This window comes from Hemicordylus capensis, chromosome 5, assembly GCF_027244095.1.
Source record: "Hemicordylus capensis ecotype Gifberg chromosome 5, rHemCap1.1.pri, whole genome shotgun sequence".
NCBI classification, from domain to species: Eukaryota; Metazoa; Chordata; class Lepidosauria; order Squamata; family Cordylidae; genus Hemicordylus; species Hemicordylus capensis.
Genome location: NC_069661.1, coordinates 255,465,823 through 255,485,086, shown reverse-complemented (window position 1 = coordinate 255,485,086; position 19,264 = coordinate 255,465,823). Strand labels below are relative to the sequence as shown.

Here is a 19,264-nt window from a genome sequence, read left to right as displayed (position 1 = left end):
TAAAGAGCTAAAACAAATTAAAAAACAATATAACAACAATTTAAAAACATTTTAAAACAATAATTAAACAATTACAGTGATTAAAATCCCAAATTCGGGTTTTTAATTTTAAAATAAACCAGATATTAAAACCCCCCAAATTTAGGAAGCTGAGAAAGCTTGGGTGAAAAGATGGGTTTTCAGGTGTTTTTTAAAAATTGCCAGAGACGGGGAGAATCTCTGGGCAGCTACTTGTTAGTTTTTGCAAGACTGCTCCCCCTTCAGGTTTTATGTTTTGAAAGTGATTTGCCTGAAAGGAGCATTTTGCCTCTTTTGAACAGCTAGTCTGGAAAGCGCCATGACCAATGCTGGTTCCCAGCATTGGCATCTAGGCTCTAAGTTCCCTCCCAGGCAGCATCTCCAAAATAGAGCTGAGAGAGATTCCTGCCTGCAACCCTGGAAAAGCTGCTGCCAGTCTGTGTAGACAATACTGAGCTAGATGGACCAATGGTCTGACTCAGCATATGGCAGCTGCCTATGTCCCTTCGTTGCCACAGGAAGTTGGGCTTGCCGCTGAACTCCAGGAAGTGATGTCCTGTGAACCCGCCCTGTATAATGCAGCAATTTCTCTTGCTTTGTTTCAGACCTTGTGGGTTCTTGTCTGTAGGGCTGCCCTTCTCTTGTTTTGTCTACATGGGCAGGGAATAATGGGATTGCTACCCAGATCCTCTGCTTTGCTGTTTCTGTGCTGGCTGTGAATGTTGTGTTGCTAAAAGACTGCGATACCTGGGCATTTTGAGATGTCAGTTTATTCTGAAACTGGTCTGGTGGTAGCAAGCATACCTTGTCCCCTTAGCTAAGCAGGGTCCACCCTGGTTGCATATGAATGGGAGACTAGAAGTGTGAGCACTGCAAGATATTCCCCTTAAGGGATGGAGCTGCTCTGGGAAGAGCAGAAGATTCCCAGTTCGCTCCCTAGCAGCAGATAGAGCTGAGAGAGATTCCTGCCTGCAACCTTGGAGAAGCCGCTGCCAGTCTGTGTAAGCAATACTGAGCTAGACCACAGTTTCTCAACCACCGGTCCCTGGACCGCTGCCGGTCCCCGAAGGGTTGAGTGCCGGTCCCTGACTGGGAGTCCAAACCCCCCCCCCAACAACTGCAATCAAGGCACTCACTTCCTCAGTTTTGCACATGGCACGGAAGAGGAAGAGTATTACGGAGGCGGGGGACCCTTCTTGTGCCTTGCCTCCATGTGCTACTGAGATCTTCCTACAGCTATCTTATTCCCTGTCTTTACAGCTTCAAACTGTATGCAGCGTGGGGGCATCAAGGAAAAGGTATGGCATTGGGTGCCACTTGAAGGGCTGCTGGTTCTTGCATGCTCATTGTTTGCAGCCAAAGGTTGATTGATTGAAACCCAGCTTCCTGTTGCGGCCGAGGCACCTTGAGAGGGAACGCTGTTTCCCTCTTGCATTGGTGGGGCGTTGTGGTCCCTCGGTCCCCTGTAACCCCCTGGTCTGCACCACCGGTGAAAGACGGCAGTCCCCTTTATGACCTCACTGGTGCACCATTGCTTCACCCACCCTGAACAGTGCCTCGTCTCCCCAGCGAGGAAGATGAGTCATCCACCACTACAACGCCCCATGCCCTCCGCCATCTCAGAATCACCCCCTTCCCTTTAATGCCAGGTTCCCACCACTGTTCTTCACATTTTCTTTCACCGTTAAAAAAAACCCCATTCCCAGCACCTGCCATGTAACCGTTTTTAAGGAATTTTGAAGGAGCTGCGCGGGTTTCATTAGGTCCGCCTCACAAAGTGCACATCTAAGAGCAGGATCCAGATCAAGCCAGGTGATCATGACCAAGCAGCATTGACACAAATGAGAGATGACTAAATTAATTTCAGTGGGTGGTCCTGACTAACGTCGTCTGGATCCGGCCCTGCGACTACACAACTCCTGCTAAAACTTCACCTCCATCATGAGAGGGTTAAACTGTAGATTTCCGGCTCTACTGAACTTGCCCAGCTCTCCTCTCCTCACCTCCTTTTTGCTTTGCTTGACATCCAGCCTGATGAAGTGTTTGGGGGAATTCAAAAGCTTGCTTGTGTGTTGTTTTCATTGGCCCCATGTAGCTTTTGAATTTTTCTAATGGCCCAACATCCATTGGGCCATCCATCCATCTCCACTGAGTGATCACAAGCACCCCCACCCCGCACACACTGAAGACATACTGGAGACAAATTTGTTCACCCAGGCTTTTAGATTCAGGGGTGCAAGAAGACATACTGGAGACAAATTTGGTGGACTTCAACTCTCATAATCCCCAGCCATAATGACCAAATGCCATTGTGGTTGGGAGTTATGGGAGTTTAACTGAGGGACCCAAGGTTGAGAACCCCTAATATTCCATGTTTGCAAAAGATTCCAAATTTAATGATTTTAATGCTTATATTATTTTAATTGTAAACTTCCCAGAGATGCAAGTTTTTGGGCAGTATAGAAGTCTGTTAGACAGACAGACAGACAGACAGACAGATTTGAAACCCCTTTACTAACTGCTGGTCTGGGAAACTGCACATGAATAATGTAGTGGTCCTTGAAACTCTGCATGAAGAATTTAGCAGTCCTTGACTCCAAAAAGGTTGAGAAACACTGAGCTAGACGGACCAAGGGTCTGACTCAGAATATGGTAGCTTCCTCTATTCCAACACAAGTTGTGATAAGGGATTGTACGGGGGATCCAGGTGACGTCAAAGGATGTCACGCTACTTCTTAGCACCATCTGCTGGTCACTGCCGACAATCTGTGGAAAAACCCATTGAAAACTTGTCCCTTTTAAATACGGTCTATTAGCTAAAAAAGAAAAGGGGAGGAGGGGGGAGGCATGTTTATGTTGTGTGTTTGTATGTGTTTAATGGGTAGGACGCCTCGAGAGCAGAAAGGCCGGTATAAATTAATGTCCTCAGCCGACAGACTTATTGGGGCATCTGCGGGCCTGCTCGGGGCGGCCTCCTCCGCTTTTCTTTTGGCCCCCTAAGCGCGCCTCAGCCCTCAGCGCAAGCCTGGCGCGCCCCGCGGCTAGGCCTCTGCGCCCCCCCGCCGTCTCTTAGCAACTGGCGGGGGCCGCTGATTGGCTGGAGCCGCTCCCGCCGCCATTTTCAAACCTCCGCCATTAACCATCCTCCGCCCGGCCTCGGCAGGCGAGTCTGGTCTCGCCGGGCATGGAGAGCGACCCTCTGGCTGGGAAGCCCCCGCTGAGGAGGAAGGGGAGGCCGCAGCCGCCGCGGAGGAGGCGGCCCAGCGCCGCAGGGGACGCTCCTGAGAGGCATAGTATCGGCGGGGGAGTCGCTTCGCCCGCAGAGACCCGGCGCGGCGGGACGACGGAGCAGGCCTTAAGCGCTGAAGCCGCGGCCTCCTGTGGGCGGTAAGCGGGTGGGGCCTGGGCTTGCGTGGCTTGCGTGGGGCGGAGAGGCTGGTGGTGCCCCCTACGGTGCCATCAGAGGGGTGGGGGCTGCGCTCGTAGCGGTGGGGGCCTCTACCCACCCGCGTCCCCTGTCGGAGGGGTTCCCCGATGGTGAGGACTACAACTCCCATAGTCCCCAGCCCAAGGCCATTGCAGCTGGGGATGCTGGGGGTTGTAGTCAATAACACCTGGGAATCCCTGTGTTAGAGGGAATACTGCTACCCACCCACGCTCCTCCTTTGCTGTCTGTGGTGAAGGAGAAGGGCTGGCCACAACCTTTTACAGTGCTGATTCTCTTACACTTAGTTGCTTTCTAAAGCTAACTCCATTCATTTTTTAAATTATTTATCGAATTTATATACTGCCTAGTGTAATAATCTCTAGGTGGTGTACAGAATTAAAAACATAAAACATAACACATTTAAAATTCATAAAAAGATAAAATCATAATAGATAAAAACACATTAATAACACATCAAAAAATTTAAAACATCAGTTTTTGTTGAAGGCCTGGGGAAACAGGTACGCCTTCAGGGTCTTCCTAAAAGCAAATGGAGAAGGAGATGCTCTTATTTTGGCAGGGAGCGTGTTCTAAAGCCCCGGGGCAGCCACAGAGAAGGCCCATTCCCAAATTGCCACCAGACAAGCTGGCGGCAACTGTAACCAGATCTCTCCAGATGATCTTAATAGGTGACAGGGTTCAGGGTTGCAAGGGGAGAGCAACTGGCCCTAACCAACTCTAGTACAGCATCCTTCCAGTGGCTGTTGATCTTATATATTTTTTTTTTTGTTTAGTTTGTGAGCCCTTTGGGGACAGGGAACCAACTTATTTACTTATTTTTTATTTTTCTATGTAAACTGCTTTGGAAACTTCATTGGAAAGTGGTATACAAGTGGTAGTAGTATAGTTTTATTATTGCCACACCACTTTTCAGCCCAGGTTGGCTCCCAAAGTAGTTTGCCATTCAATTGAGTCACAGGAATGGCTGAAGAGCCCTGCTGGCTCACACCAAAAGTCCTTGTCGTCCAGTATCCTGCTTCCCACAGAGACCATCCAGATGCCTCCAGGAAGCCCACAAGCAGGTAGTGAAGGAAAAAGCCATCTCTTGCTTTTGCAACTGCTACCATACTTGCTCTGGATATGGAGGCTGCATACAGCCGTTATGACTAAAAGCTGTTGATAGATCATCTGTGTGGATTTATCTAATCCCCCTTTCGTGCTCACACGTTTTTGATGTCTGCTCAGTTAATTTTAGATCACATTCAAGCTGGATTAGAAAGGGCCCACTCTGAATGCATGTGGGCACACACTGCCTTGATACTGCCGTCCAGAACAAAATTCATTCCGCACACCGATGAAAAAAATTATAGAGAACACTGCTTGTGAATACTTGAATCAAAATGATTTTATTAACAGGTGAGGATGAACCAAGTTATAAACCACAGAAAGCCCTCCCATAATAATATAAAGTGTAGCACCCTCCTGCTGTTGCTTCATATTTGTCCTTTCACAGCATTTGCCAATACTGTATATATTTATTAAATATATACCCTGATCTTCCATAGAACTTATTCTCAAAGCAGCATAAATATGGTGATGTGTGACACTTAAGTACGTTGCTTTCTTTGCTTATGTTCCTGACCATCATCTAGTGAGTTGAGGCCACTTCTGTGAAGGCCTCCATTCCTGTTTTTCTGTAAAGATGCAGATCCTCCCACCCATGTGAACAATGCACATCGAAGGAGTGGACTTGTTTCCTTCCTGGTATTTGAGACAAACAAAATAAGTGTAGACTTTTGTCAAGCTTGCCCTGAGGTCCACACCCTGCAAAATGGTGCCAGCCCTCTTCCACCCCCACCCCAGTCTGCTTGTAAAGCTTCAGAGCTGAATGAAGTATCGTGCCATGATTGTGTACACAGCATAAAGCCTTCATAGTGTGCCCTCAAGTGTACTTTGCTGCAAATGCATCCACTACCACTTGTAAAATTATGGCTAGCTGGCAGCTCTGGACCTGTGCCACTACTGGTGAGTTTCATGCTTACTCCTGAACCGTATGGTATTCAGAAATGCCAGGAGTTTTACAATTAGCTAGTATAAATTAGGTCATGTCAATTAACTGGAAGGGTCAGTGCTGTCTGGGAGATGAAATACTGTGCCTTTTGCCTCTAAAATGTGAGCTATGTATGAATGATAGATGCACTCGAGCTCCTGTGAGGGGATCAAGGAACCCTCCTCTTGCCATGGCTATTAAATATTTCCATGATGCAATAATGAAGGTGGCATGCCACTTACACTAGGGCGTTCTTTACTTCATGGAATATTTGACCACAACCAAATAATAGGCAGCCAGTGTTCCAGGCCAACCTCTATGAAAATCATGTGGTTTGATCCTTCCTAAAGAATAACAGGGTGTGCGTGTGTGTGCTGTCTTGGCAACTGGCAGTGTGGAGAGATGGCAGGACAGTTGTTGCTGTTCATCTTCAGCCACTTAGCTTTTGGGAAAGTTATTTCATAAAGATGTTAGTTTTATTTTAATAGGCTTCAGTGGTTGTATCCAGTTCTTGTGAGCATCTAGGAAAGCATAATATGGATGACGTCTTATTAGCAAGGTTGTTAATCAACTTGGAGAAAGTGAGAGAACAAGTTTTACTTGCTGTTTCAGTTGCTTTTGGAACATTTCTGTAAATTTAATTAAAGACCGAATGTTTAAAAGTGGTTCATAACAGTGTAGGGCATATGTATCCCATGTACTTCACATTTTTCCTGAGAGTGTCTTTTAATTAAAGAGTAAAGTTAAACATGAGCTTTAAGAAATAAGAACAGCCCTCCTGGATCAGGCCCAAGACCTATCTCGTCGAGCATCCTATTTCCCACAGTGGTCCACCAGATGCCTCTGGGAAGTCCCTAGGCAAGAGGTGAGGACATGCCCTCTCTCCTGCTGTTACTCCTCTGCAACTGGCATTTAAAGGCATCTTGCCTCCAGACTAGTAGCCATTGATAGATCTATCCTCCATGAATTTGTCTAACTCCTTCTAAAGCCATCCAAGCTAGTGGCCATCACCACTTCCCATGGCAGAGAATTCCATGGATTAATTGCACAATGTGTGACAAAGTACTTCCTTTTGTTGGTCTTAAATTTCCTGGCCTTCCGTTTCATGGGATGACCCCTGATTCTAGTGTTGTGAGAGAAGGAGAACAATTTGTCCACTCTACTCCATGCTTAATTTTATACACCTCGATCATGTCTCCCCTTAGTCGCCTCTTTCCCAAACTAAAGAGCCCTAGATGTTGACCGCACGGTGACTTGCCTGCCCGGTGCGAAGGTTGCAGACATTATGCAGCGTCTAGACAGGCTCCTAGGCAGTGCTGGGGAGGAGACAGCTGTCGTGGTGCATGTTGGCACCAACGATGTGGGGAAATGCAGTCGGGAGGTCCTGGAAGCCAAATTTAGGCTGATAGGTAGCATTTTGAAGTCCAGGACCCCCAAGGTAGCATTCTCAGAAATGCTACCTGTTCCACGCGCAAGTACAGTGAGACAGGCAGAGCTGAGGGGTTTCAATGCGTGGATGAGACGTTGGTGCTGGGAGGAGGGGTTTAGATTTGTGAGGCACTGGGACACATTTTGGGGCAAGCAAGGCCTGTACAAAAGGGACGGGCTGCACTTGAACCAAGATGGAACCAGACTGCTGGCGCTTAAAATCAAAAAGGTTGCAGAACAGCTTTTAAAATGACACCTGGGGAACAGCCGATGGGAACTGGGCAGTATCCCGTTTGGCAAAAGCCATCCTTTAAAGGGTGAGGCTGCAAAGAATTCAAATAAAACAGAAGGGGACGGAGCAGAACCGCATAAAGAGCAGATGGGAGCCTGTGCCAGCAGGTCAAAGAGTCAAAAGAGTAGCATACATCAGGGAGAGATTCAGTGTATAGGTGTTTGTATGCCAATGCCAGAAGCCTCCGAGCCAAGATGGGTGAGCTGGAGTGCTTGGTTGCTAACGCAGAAATAGACATAGTGGGCATAACAGAAACATGGTGGAACAGTGAGAACTGGTGGGACACTGTTATCCCTGGGTATAAACTCTATAGAAAGGACAGGGAGGGGCGCCTTGGAGGAGGGGTAGCACTGTATGTTAAAGAAGGGATAGAATCTAACAAGCTAGAAAACCTAAGTGGACTGGAGTCCTCCACAGAAACCCTGTGGGTGACTATACAAGGCCGGAAAGGAATCGTGCTACTGGGGACGTGCTATCGCCCTCCGGATCAAAATGCCGACAGTGACTGGGAGATGCAGGAGGAAATCAGGGAGGCGTCAAGGAGAGGCAGGGCTGTAATTATGGGTGATTTCAACTACCCACACATAGACTGGGTAAATTCACATTCAAGTCAGGACAAAGAGGTCAAATTTCTAGATACGCTAAATGACTGTGCCCTAGAACAGTTGGTTATGGAACCGACCAGAGAGAAGGCGACCTTGGATCTAATTCTGAGTGACACCCAGGACCTGGTGTGTGATGTCAGTGTCATCGACCCTTTAGGGAACAGTGACCACAGTGCCATCAAATTCAGCATACATGCGGGGAGAGAATCACCAAGGATGTCAAACAGAGACATTTTGAATTTCAGAAGAGGAAACTTCTCCAAAATGAGGAGTATGGTGAAAAGAAAGCTGAGGGGGGAAATCAGGAGAGTCACTTCGCTCCAGAGTGCATGGAGTTTACTCAAAACCCCAATACTAGAAGCCCAGTCAGCTTGTATACCCAAAAGGAGGAAAGGTACCACTAAGTCCAGGAGGATGCCAGCGTGGCTAACGGGTACCGTCAAAGAAGCCATAAAAGGGAAGAAGACTTCCTTCCGAAATTGGAAGGCCTGTCCAAATCAAGAGAACAGAAAGGAACACAAACTCTGGCAAAAGAAAAGCAAGGTGACAATAAGGGAGGCAAAAAGAGAGTTTGAGGAACATTTAGCCAAACGTATCAGGGGGAATAACAAAAACTTCTTTAAGTACATCAGAAGCAGGAAACCTGCCAGGGATGCGGTTGGGCCATTAGACAATGAGGGAGTGAAAGGGATTATTAAGGAGGATATGGAGATTGCAGAGAAACTGAATGAGTTCTTTATGTCTGTCTTCACAGAAGAGGATACTGAGCATAAACCTGTTCCTGAAACAGGCTTTTTAGGGATGGAGGCTAGAGAGCTGAGTCAGATAGAAGTGACAAGGGATGATGTTCTAAACTGTCTGGAAAAACTGAAAGCTAACAAATCACCAGGGCCGGATGGCATCCATCCAAGAGTCCTCAAAGAACTCAAATGTGAAATTGCCGACCTCCTTGCTAAAATATTTAACTTATCCCTGAAATCGGGCTCTGTACCAGAGGACTGGAGAGTGGCAAATGTAACACCGATTTTCAAAAAGGGATCCAGGGGCGATCCGGGAAATTACAGGCCGGTTAGCCTAACGTCCGTTCCGGGCAAATTGATGGAAAGCATCCTCAAGGATAAAATTGTAAAGCACCTAGAAGAACAGGCCCTGCTGGGAGTGAGCCAGCATGGCTTCTGCAAAGGTAAATCTTGCCTCACCAACCTTTTGGACTTCCTTGAGAGTGTCAACGAGTATGTGGATCAAGGTGATCCAGTTGACATAGTCTACCTGGACTTCCAAAAAGCTTTTGACAAAGTTCCTCATCAAAGACTCCTGAGGAAACTTAGCGGTCATGGGATAAGGGGACAAGTACATGTGTATTGCTAACTGGTTGAAAGACAGGAAACAGAGGGTAGGTATAAATGGAGAGTTTTCACAATGGAGGGAAGTAAGAAGTGGGGTCCCCCAGGGATCTGTACTGGGACCGGTGCTTTTTATTTATTCATCAATGATCTAGAAGCAGGGGTAAGCAGCGATGTGGCCAAATTTGCAGATGATACCAAACTCTTCCGGGTAGTGAAATCCGAAACGGATTGTGAGCAGCTCCAAGAGGATCTCTCCAAACTGGGGGAGTGGGCAACAAAGTGGCAAATGCGGTTCAATGTTAGCAAGTGTAAAGTGATGCACATTGGGACAAAAAAACCCAACTTCAAGTATACGCTGATGGGATCAGAGCTGTCAGTGACGGACCAGGAGAGGGATCTTGGGGTTGTGGTTGACAGCTCGTTGAAAGTGTCGACTCAATGTGCGGCAGCTATGAAAAAGGCAAATTCCATGCTAGGGATCATTAGAAAGGGGATTGAAAATAAAACGGCTACCATTATAATGCCCTTATACAAAACTATGGTGCGACCACACTTGGAGTACTGCGTACAATTCTGGTCACCACATCTTAAAAAGGACATTGTTGAACTGGAGAAGGTACAGAAGAGGGCAACCAAGATGATCAGGGGCCTAGAGCACCTTTCTTATGAGACAAGACTTCAACACCTCGGGCCTTTTAGTTTAGAAAAAAGACGTCTGCGGGGAGACATGATAGAGGTTTATACAATCATGCATGGCATGGAGAAAGTGGAGAGAGAGAGATTCTTTTCCCTCTCACACAACACTAGAACCAGGGGTCACTCCATGAAATTGATTGCCAGGAGGCAATCTAGGACCAACAAACGGAAGTACTTTTTCACACAACGCGTGATCCACTTGTGGAACTCTCTGCCACAGGATGTGGTGACAGCCAACAACCGGGATGGCTTTAAGAGGGGTTTGGATGACTTCATGGAGGAGAGGTCTATCAATGGCTACTAGTCAGAGGGCTGTGGGCCACCTCCAGCCTCAAGGGCAGGGTCCCTCTGAGTACCAGTTGCAGGGGAGTAATGGCAGGAGAGAGGGCACGCCCTCAACTCCTGTCTGTGGCTTCCAGCAGCATCTGGTGGGCCACTGTGCGAAACAGGATGCTGGACTAGATGGGCCGTGGGCCTGATCCAGCAGGGCTCTTCTTATGATGCTGTAGAAAGGTGCTCCAGGACCCTGACCATCTTGGTTGCCCTCTTCTCCACCTCTTACAGTTCTACAATGTCCTTCTTAAGATAGGGTGACCAGAACTGCACGCAACTCCAGATGTGGCTGCACCATAGATTTGTTTAAGGGTATTATAATATTAGTGTCTTTATTTTCAGTCGCATTCCTAATGATTGTAGGTGAATTGTAAGCTAAAAATAAAATCTGTTACCAACTATTGTGAGCTGAAGCACCGAGAACGGTGCTGGTGCTGCCAGAAGAGGAGTGACAGATGTCCAACTGCTGTGCCTAGAAGTCCAGGGTGAGGATATTGTAGAGGGATTTAAACCAGCTGGAGGCTTCTGTGCTGTGATATGCTTCCTATACATGTTGAAAAATTAGTTCATTGCCATCCCTTCCATGAAGTAACTAGATTTAAATATATTTTCTATTTTGTTGCTGTTGTAAGCTACCTGAATTTTTTGTAATTCTCTTGTCTGGGTACTCTTCTTTCTTGAAAAGGTGCAAGTACCTAAATTTTATTCTGGTAATGAAGATGCGGGGTGGGGGTAGGGGAATCCCTTAATTAAGTGATGAAATTGGCAAAATACCTCTGTTTACTTCTAAAGGTACTGAATGGATAATCTCAGAATGCCTAACTGTGGATTTGGTAAACTAAGTCTGGGGAGATCCAAGTTCAAATCCCCAGTCAGCCCTGAAGTGAGGTCTAGTTACTCTTTCTCAGCCTGATTTACCTCACATAGCTATTAGAATAGAAGGGGCCAGGGAGGAAGAACTATGTTCTCCAGAGCTCCTTGGAGAAAAAGTGGACTACAACTGCCATAACCTAACTGCCTGTGGATTCTGTGAGAAAACTGCTTCTACACACTTATATAGTCTTGCCTTTGTTTCATACAGTGTCACCCTGCTTGTTTTCAAAATGAAAATACCCAGGCTTGGGCCCTGGGTATTTAAGAGAATGTCTTCATTATGAGCCCCACCGCCCACTGAGGTTGTCTTGAAAGTCCATCTCCAGTTGCTGCCAGCTCAGCCGGTGGCCACATGGGGGCAGGTCTTCTCGGTTGTTGCCCCGAGATTGTGGAATGCGCTCCCTACTGGAATACGATCCTCCCTATCTCTGACAATTTTTTAAAAGCACTTGAAAACCCACCTTTTCACCCAAGCTTTTTCAGCTTTTTTTAATTTTTAGGTTTTAATCTGTTTGATTTTAAATTATCTAAATTGTTTTAAGTTTTTGTGTGTGTTTATAACTTGTTTTTATGTTATTGTTAACCTCCCAGAGACGAAAGTTTGGGGCGGTGTACAAATGTGATAAATAAATGAATAAAATAAAGGCAGACCCTAGGAAAACTTAGGGTGCAAAAGTCTTAATATGCCCAGGAAATGAAACCTGACAACAGATGCACACTGCATACTGTGTTTCCCTGAAAATAAGACAGTGTCTTATATTAATTTTAGCCCCCCAAAATGAACTAGGGCAATTAGCGGTACATCAGAAATTACTGCTTGGTCTTACGTTCGGGGAAACAGGGTAGTTTTGGATTTACCTTCTGTGTCTTATGTAAAAATGGTTCTTGGGAAACTTGCTGGTTCTAGCCAGACTGGAATATGCATTGGAAATCTGCTCACATCCACTAGATGTCAGTAGAAGATGGTGTTACTGATGTGGCCATATTTAATTACCAGATATACCCAAGCACTGTATTAAGTAACTGTAGTGTTAATGTTTTTACAGCCTGTACCTACATAGTTATTATATTGCACCTGAGTTATCTAGAAGTTGTCTATGGTTTAAAAACTGACATGGGTCCTGGCTGCAGTCTTTCAGTCTAATGGACACATTGCAAAAGAAAAAAGAGATAGGGAGGATGGAAATAAGTTTTAAGTTGCAGAGGCTAATGAGGTCCCAGCTGAGTTGACAAGCTTTGCTGTCTTGCTGCTTTCTCTGCTGTAGCCAGGGCTACATCCCTTCACAATGGAGAGAAGTAAGAAGTTGGGTCCCCCAAAGTGTTCCCTCTAACAAGAATTCCCAGATGTTGTTGACTGCAACTCCTTGCCAAAGGCCATTGCAGCTGGGGATGCTGGGAGTTGTAGTCAACATCTGGGAATTCCTGTTAGAGGGAACACTGGTCCCCCAGGCATCTGTACTGGGACCAGTGTTCTTTCACTTGTTCATAAATGATCTAGAAGTTGGGGGTAAGCACCGAAGTGGCCAAATTTGCAGATGACACTAAACTACTTAGGGTAGTAAAATCCATAAAATATTATGAGGAGCTCCAAAAGGAACTCTCCAAGCTAGATGGGTGGGTGACAAAATGGCAAATGCAGTTCAGTGTAAGCAAGTGTCAAGTGAGGCGTATTGGGGCAAAAATCCCCAACTCCGCATATATACTGATGGGGTCTGAGCTGCCCCGACTGACCAGGAGCTTCCCAGACAGCAGGCTTCACCATGGGTTTACTGAAAGGCTTTACTGCAAATTCGAAGTTGTCCCAAGAACCTGATGCAAAAAGTGGATTTTTTTAAACCTCTGATATAAATTGGGCTACATTTTAACGTGCAGTGAAAAACCCAGATTGTGTGCGAAATGTTCCCTGATAGCTCACAGGGACATCGGGGTAAATCTGCCTGATATGTGAACATAAACCCTCCATTCCAGAGGAGATGTGAGCTAAAGGACTTTAAAAGCCCTCTGTGAAAAATGCCCTGGAGAGAGATCTTGGGGTTGTGGTGGACAGCTCTTTGGAAGTGTTGACTCAGTGCCTGGCAGCTGTGAAAAAGGCACATTCCATGCTAGGGATCATTAGGAAGGGACTGAAAATAAAAATGCTAATATTATAGTGCCCTATATAAATCTATGGTGTAGCCATATTTGGAGTACTGTGAACAGTTCTGGTCACCAAATCTTGAGGACATTGTAGAACTGGAGATGGTGCAGAAGAGGGCAACCAAGATGATCAGGGCCTGGAGCACCTTCCTTATGAGGCAAGGCTACAACACCTGGGGCTTTTTAGTTTGGAGAAGAGGTGACTACAGGGAGGTGTGTGATAGTATGTATAAAATTATGCATGGGGTAGAGAGAGTGGATGGAAAATTTTCTCCCTCACAACACTAGAACCCGGGGTCATCCCATGAAACTGAAGGCCTGGAAATTTAGGACCAACAAAAGGAAGCCCCCTTGGGCTGTCATAGGAGCTCCTGACACACTCACGCTTCCTCTCTGGAGCTTTTGACATTTATAGTGGATAATTTAATGTGTTCCACACACACTAGCTCAGCAGTGCTTGCAACAACTTTGTCATGTAGCGCTCTCTTAGTTTCAGACATTAGAAATGCTAGTGTTTGAACCTTGGACCTTCTGCAGGCATGTGCTCTACTGCTAAACTGAAGTCTGTCCCTAGGATAGATGTGAATCTCTATACTGAGTGTTCAAAGCCCCTCTTATTTCAGATATCAAAGGTCCAAAGTAACAATAGTCTTTAGCAGTGAGTGTGCCTTTAGCTGACATCAGTGTGCCTAGAGGGACACTGCCTGTGTGTGGAGGGAGGTGTGTGGGGTGGGGATGGAAACGAGTGTAGCTAGAGGGACTCTGGGTGTGTGTGGAGAGAGAGAGAGAGAGAGAGACAGACACACACACACACTTATGTGCACACACTGCCTTGATACTGCCGCCCAGAACAAAACTTTTTCTGCTCACTGATGATAAAAATTAGAGGGATCACTGAATTCTCTGCCTTGGGATGTGGTGATGGGCACTAGCTTGGATGGCTGTAAAAGGGGTTTAGACAAACCCATGGAGGACAGGTCTATCAATTAGGCTTGTGCCCGAAACGTTTTGGAGGCCATTATGAAGGCTTCCAAAACGTTCCGGCACTGGGGGCAGTTTTGGCACCGAAACGCCGACGAGGGTAGCACTTTAAGGGCAGGGGAGGGTGTACTCACTCCTCCTGCCGCATTTCCCCTGCTGGCACGCTGTCGATTTTAAGCCCCTCGGGGCGGCAGCGTTCCTCCCTGCCGCCCCGTTTTCCCCGTCGGCCGGAAGTGGCCGGAAGTCGCGAGCGCACGTGCGCCCGTCGTGCGTGCGTGCGCACGCACATGGCAGAAGGGCGCACGTGCGCTCGCGACTTCCGGCCGACGGGGGAAACGGGGCGGCAGGGAGGAACGCTTCCGCCCCAAGGGGCTTAAAATCAACAGCGTGCCGGCGGGGGAAATGCGGTGGGAGGGGTGAGTACACCCTCTACACCCTCCCCCACCCTTAAAGTGCTACCCCTGTTGGCGCCGAAGATTTTCGTGCACATCCCTACTATCAAAAGCTTCTATTCTGGTGGCTATGGGCCACCTCCAGCCTCAGAGGCAAGAGGCCTCTAATCCCAGCTGCATCGGGGAGCAACAGCAGCAGAGAGAATGTGCCCTCCCCTCTTTCCTGTGGGCTCCCCAGAGGCATCTGGTGAGCCACTGTGTGAAGCAGGTTGCTGGACTAGATGGGCCTCCTTGGGCCTGATCCAACAGGACTGTTCTTATGTTCTAGTCTGACAACTTGCTATTTCTGAGAGTATGCTTCCCACCCCCACCCCCGCCCACTGGCAGTTCTGTTGCAGTTGTATTTTTAAATTGCAGTCTTTCTACGTACTGCAGCAAGACTTCCTCTTCAATCTCAGCCTTATCTTTACCCCCAGGCAGGGTTCTGTCTAGCTTTTGTGTGTTCTAGGCCAAAAATAGTGAATTGATATTGTTCCAGGCCTTCCAGAACTAGAAGAGTGTCTGTTGCTGTACGACAGTGTGGCATCCTGAGTGACTTGCTCCCTAAGCCCCCCTTTAGATGGGGTGGCCCTGGGGGCAGGACTGTATTGGACAAAACAGGACAATGAAGGGCATGAATAAGATGAATAGTGACAAGACAAAGAAAACGGTCAATTTCACTTCTGAACTTTTGTGAAGGATTAATAAAGCTCCTATACTTTGCTTTCCCTCACTGAAATCTGTAGTTATGGTTGTAGTCCACTTTAAGTATGAATGGTGGTACAGGCAAGAAAGGAAATGGAAATAAGCCTGATATTCTCCAAGCATCCAAAAGGAGAAGTTCTAGGAAGAATGACAGCAAAGCCTTGTATTTTGTCTTAAGTGTTAGGAGCTTCAGAAGCTTTCTTTGGGCAGCTTTTCCTTAACCCAGCTGCTAATCTTGCAGTGCTCCCCAACTGGTGATTCTTTGTTCTTCCACCATCTCAGGATATCTTTCATTTTAAATCTATTCATCCATTGTGTGGAGACAAAATATCAGTCACAGTTTTCCCCTTGTACTGCCATTGTGGCAAGGAGCTAAATCTTTTGTTGCTGATTCTGGAATTAATTGCTTGCCCTTTGACAGTCTTAAAGAAACCTTTCAAGGTTTATTTATCATATTTTTATACCACCTGATATGTACATCTCTAGGCGGTGTACAAAATTAAAATATTTAAAAGTCAACACTTTTAACACAGTCCACTGAGATAATCAGGAGAGGTCTGTCTGCAGTTGCCACTGACTCATTTGGTGGCTACTCATGGACGGGCTTTCTCTGCTGCTGCCCCAAAGCTTTGGAATGCGCTCCCTGTTGAAATAAGAGCCTCCACGTCTCTGACAACTTTTTAAAAGCCTTTATAGATGCATCTGTTTACCCAGGCTTTTAATTAAATATTGTTTTAATAGTTTTAACACTGTTTAAAAATATTGTTTTAAAATTTTAGATTGTTGTAATTTTTAACCTTTTCTGTTATTTATTTTGCTTTGTTGTAAACTGCCCAGAGACATAAGTTTTGGGCTGTATAAAAACACGTTAAATAAATAAATAAGATAGATAGATAGATTAAAATACACGAGACACAATAACAACAATAGTATAAAACAGAATTAATTTTAATTAAAAGCTTGTGAGAACAGGAGAGTCTTGAAGGTCATCCTGAAAATAGAGAAGGAGATGCTCTTATTTAATCAGGGAGCATATTCCAAAGCCTATGTCTAGCATTGTGCACATAACTTGTAACAGAAAACCAACCTGCAGTGTAAATGCATGAGCACAAGGTGGCACAAATGAGGTTGCTTTCAAATTCTGATCCAGTCACTCATGGTTTTCTTGCATGGAGTTGCTCTTTGTTAGGACTGTGGAAATATCAGCATCTTTTGTTCTGGATGGAAAGTTGTTCAGTCCTCAGTAGCTAGAACGCAGCGAATGTTTCCAAAGCTTGTTCTGTGTTTGGGTGTAAAATGCTTTTTCTTCCCTTATTGCTTTCCCTTGTACGTAGCAGTGATGCATTTCCTATCTGAAAGGTACACTGCATGAATTTGTGACACGTTAATCTAATTTATGCAAGAAATGTTGTATTGGAATATTACTAGATCATTCTCGCTACAGAGTGGTGTTGGTGGTGGCGGTAGTGTAGTCACAGTAGCTGCTGTTGAGGTCGCTTGTCTTGGTAAACATGCTGATTGCGTGAACACATGGAACAGTGCAGATGGTGATGCTGGGCTTCACCAGATCATGATAACAAAGTGAAATGTTGTGTAGTGGGAGGGACAGAAAGTACTCTGCTTTTCTTGTAGTATTAGAAAGGTAAATTAACACTCTTTAGGTCAGGGGTTGATGATGGGAATTGCAGCTGGGGGTGATGGGAGTAGTAGTTCATCAACAGCTGGAAAGCCAAGAATGCCTATCCCTGCTTTTGGTGGAAGTAGCACCCCCCACCCCCGGCCACTCCTTTTCTACTCTGAAAGCATGCAGAGGGCATTCTGCAAATCATAAGAACAGCCCTGCTGGATCAGGCACAAGGTCCATTTAGTCCAGCATCCTGTTTCACACAGTGGCCCACCAGATGCCTCTGTGGAGCCCACAGGCAAGAGATATGTGCATGCCCTCTCTCCTGCTGTTACTCCCATGCAATTGGTATTGAGAGGCATTGTGCCTCTGAGGCTGGAGAGAAATCAGGTGTGTCTAAAGCAGCCTCTTTCCAATTGGCCTAAAACAGTATTTCTGAATGCTGGGATATTACAGGGGTGAGTGAGTTCTTCTTGTCCTCCTATAGAACATCACTGCAGATATAAGGATTTCTGTTTCTTGGGAAGGCCATGGAACGTTGGTGCTCTCTTGCTGCATGGAAATTAGATATCTGTCCCAGGGCATTCTTCTGAAGGCACATAATACAGCCACCTTGCTAAAGCAAATTAGGCCCAGGTCTGGTCAGTCTTAGGATGAGTGACTGCCTGGGAATCCCATGTATCCTGCCTTGAGTTTGGGGGTGAGGGAGGCAAAATGCAAACATAATATATCCATACAAGAATAAAACTGGGGTCTCTCTCTCATATCCACTACAGTTCTAAACACTCTTCTGTAAGAAGGTACTCAAAGTGGTATGCAATAAAAACCTGTATAAAGCAATAAGATCCAAGCTAAAGCAAGTTGATAAAATGTGGACTAGCTGATGCTACTGTTTGAACAACCGTGCCCAGCAAGTTCTCCTAGCTCCATACCCTCCTGGAGGGAGGTGTCAAGTTGAGTGTTGCAGAACAAGTTGAACATGAGCCAACAGTGTGATGCAGCCGCTAAAAAAGGAAATGCAATCCTAGGCTTCATTAACTGAGGTATAGTGTCCAGATCACGAGAAGTAGTGGTTCCAGTTACACTCTATTCTGTGCTGCTAAGACCTCACTTGGCCTACTGTGTCCAACTCTGACCCTGCATTTGAAGAAGAACATTCATAAATTGGAGTGGGTTCAGAGGAGAGCAACAAAGAAGGTGAGGGGTCTGGGAACCAGGTTCTGGTGAAAAATGGCAGTTCAGCCATAGCAGTCTGGACTAGTTGAAGTCTCTAGATGCTCCTAAAGAGCAGACCTATGTAGAGTGTGATACAGAAATGAAGCCTCTGTGCCACTAAGGCATGGATGGTCACGTTCAGAGCTGACGTTTCCAGGAAAGGATGCAGCTGGCAGACAGGCTGAAGTTGCATAGGTACTAATGGCCACAGCTGCCACCTGCCTATCCAAGAGCATCCCCCGGTGATGTACCTGTCCCCTCAGGGGAAGTACTATCTTGTCTAGGGTAGTTCATAATTACTTAAACCTGGATCAGCTCTCCCACTGACCAGAAGAACCTCTGTCTTGCCTGGATTTAATCTTATATATACTTCTAGATGAATTTAGGAATTGACTTCTAAGCATCTTAAGAGTTGACCTTTATTGCCCCTCCAGCAAGCCTATCCTTCTGTCTGAGGATTGTCTGCACCAGAGTCCCTGGTTGTATTCAGTCTGTCACTCGTCACTTGGGTACTATTTTTCTCATTATTTCCTCTACAAACACTTTCTTTCCTAAGGCTCCTGCCCTTGTTTTCAATACCTTTATTGCTCATGGCCACCACAGAGAGATGGAACAAAACATCCAGTGTACACATGAATAAACAAATGCACTGCAGCACTTATTTCTGTACCTCCCCTATAGGCTTGTTTTTTTAACAGCCGGCAAATATGAGAACAGAATGTAAAAGAAAACCACAAGACACCTCACTGACTCATTAAAAATAAAACAAGCAAACCCTCCTGAATATGCACACTGAAATCTGTATGCTGACAGTTTTGATGTGCTTAGAAGGGGCAGAGAGACCCCAAGGCTGTAGTAGCTAGAGTGGTTGTGCAAGGTCAGAAACTACCCTCTCCTCCCACAAGACAATTGCAAACTCTAAATTTCTAGATAAAAGGGTGAATATGCACAAAATCCGTTTAAAGGAGAAAGGCTGTGATAATGAAACCAGAGGGATGGGACAGTTGTAGGATTGCCAGCTCTTCAGACATCCTCTCTAGTTGTTCCTTGCAGTAATGAGCTTGATATGCAGGAATTAGTTGGTGGAGCTTTTCACACAGCATG

General features: G+C 46.1%; 1 protein-coding gene across 1 annotated transcript in view; it reads left to right on the top strand.

Moving 5' to 3' along the window:
* Positions 1-2,862: 2,862 nt before the first annotated feature.
* The window catches only part of NET1 (neuroepithelial cell transforming 1), a 100,958-nt gene continuing 84,556 nt past the window's right edge, over positions 2,863-19,264 (top strand). The window contains exon 1 of the mRNA XM_053256145.1: positions 2,863-3,405. Coding sequence (XP_053112120.1) covers positions 3,203-3,405 — 203 coding nt within the window. The 5' untranslated portion in view covers positions 2,863-3,202. The remainder of the gene's footprint in view (positions 3,406-19,264) is intronic.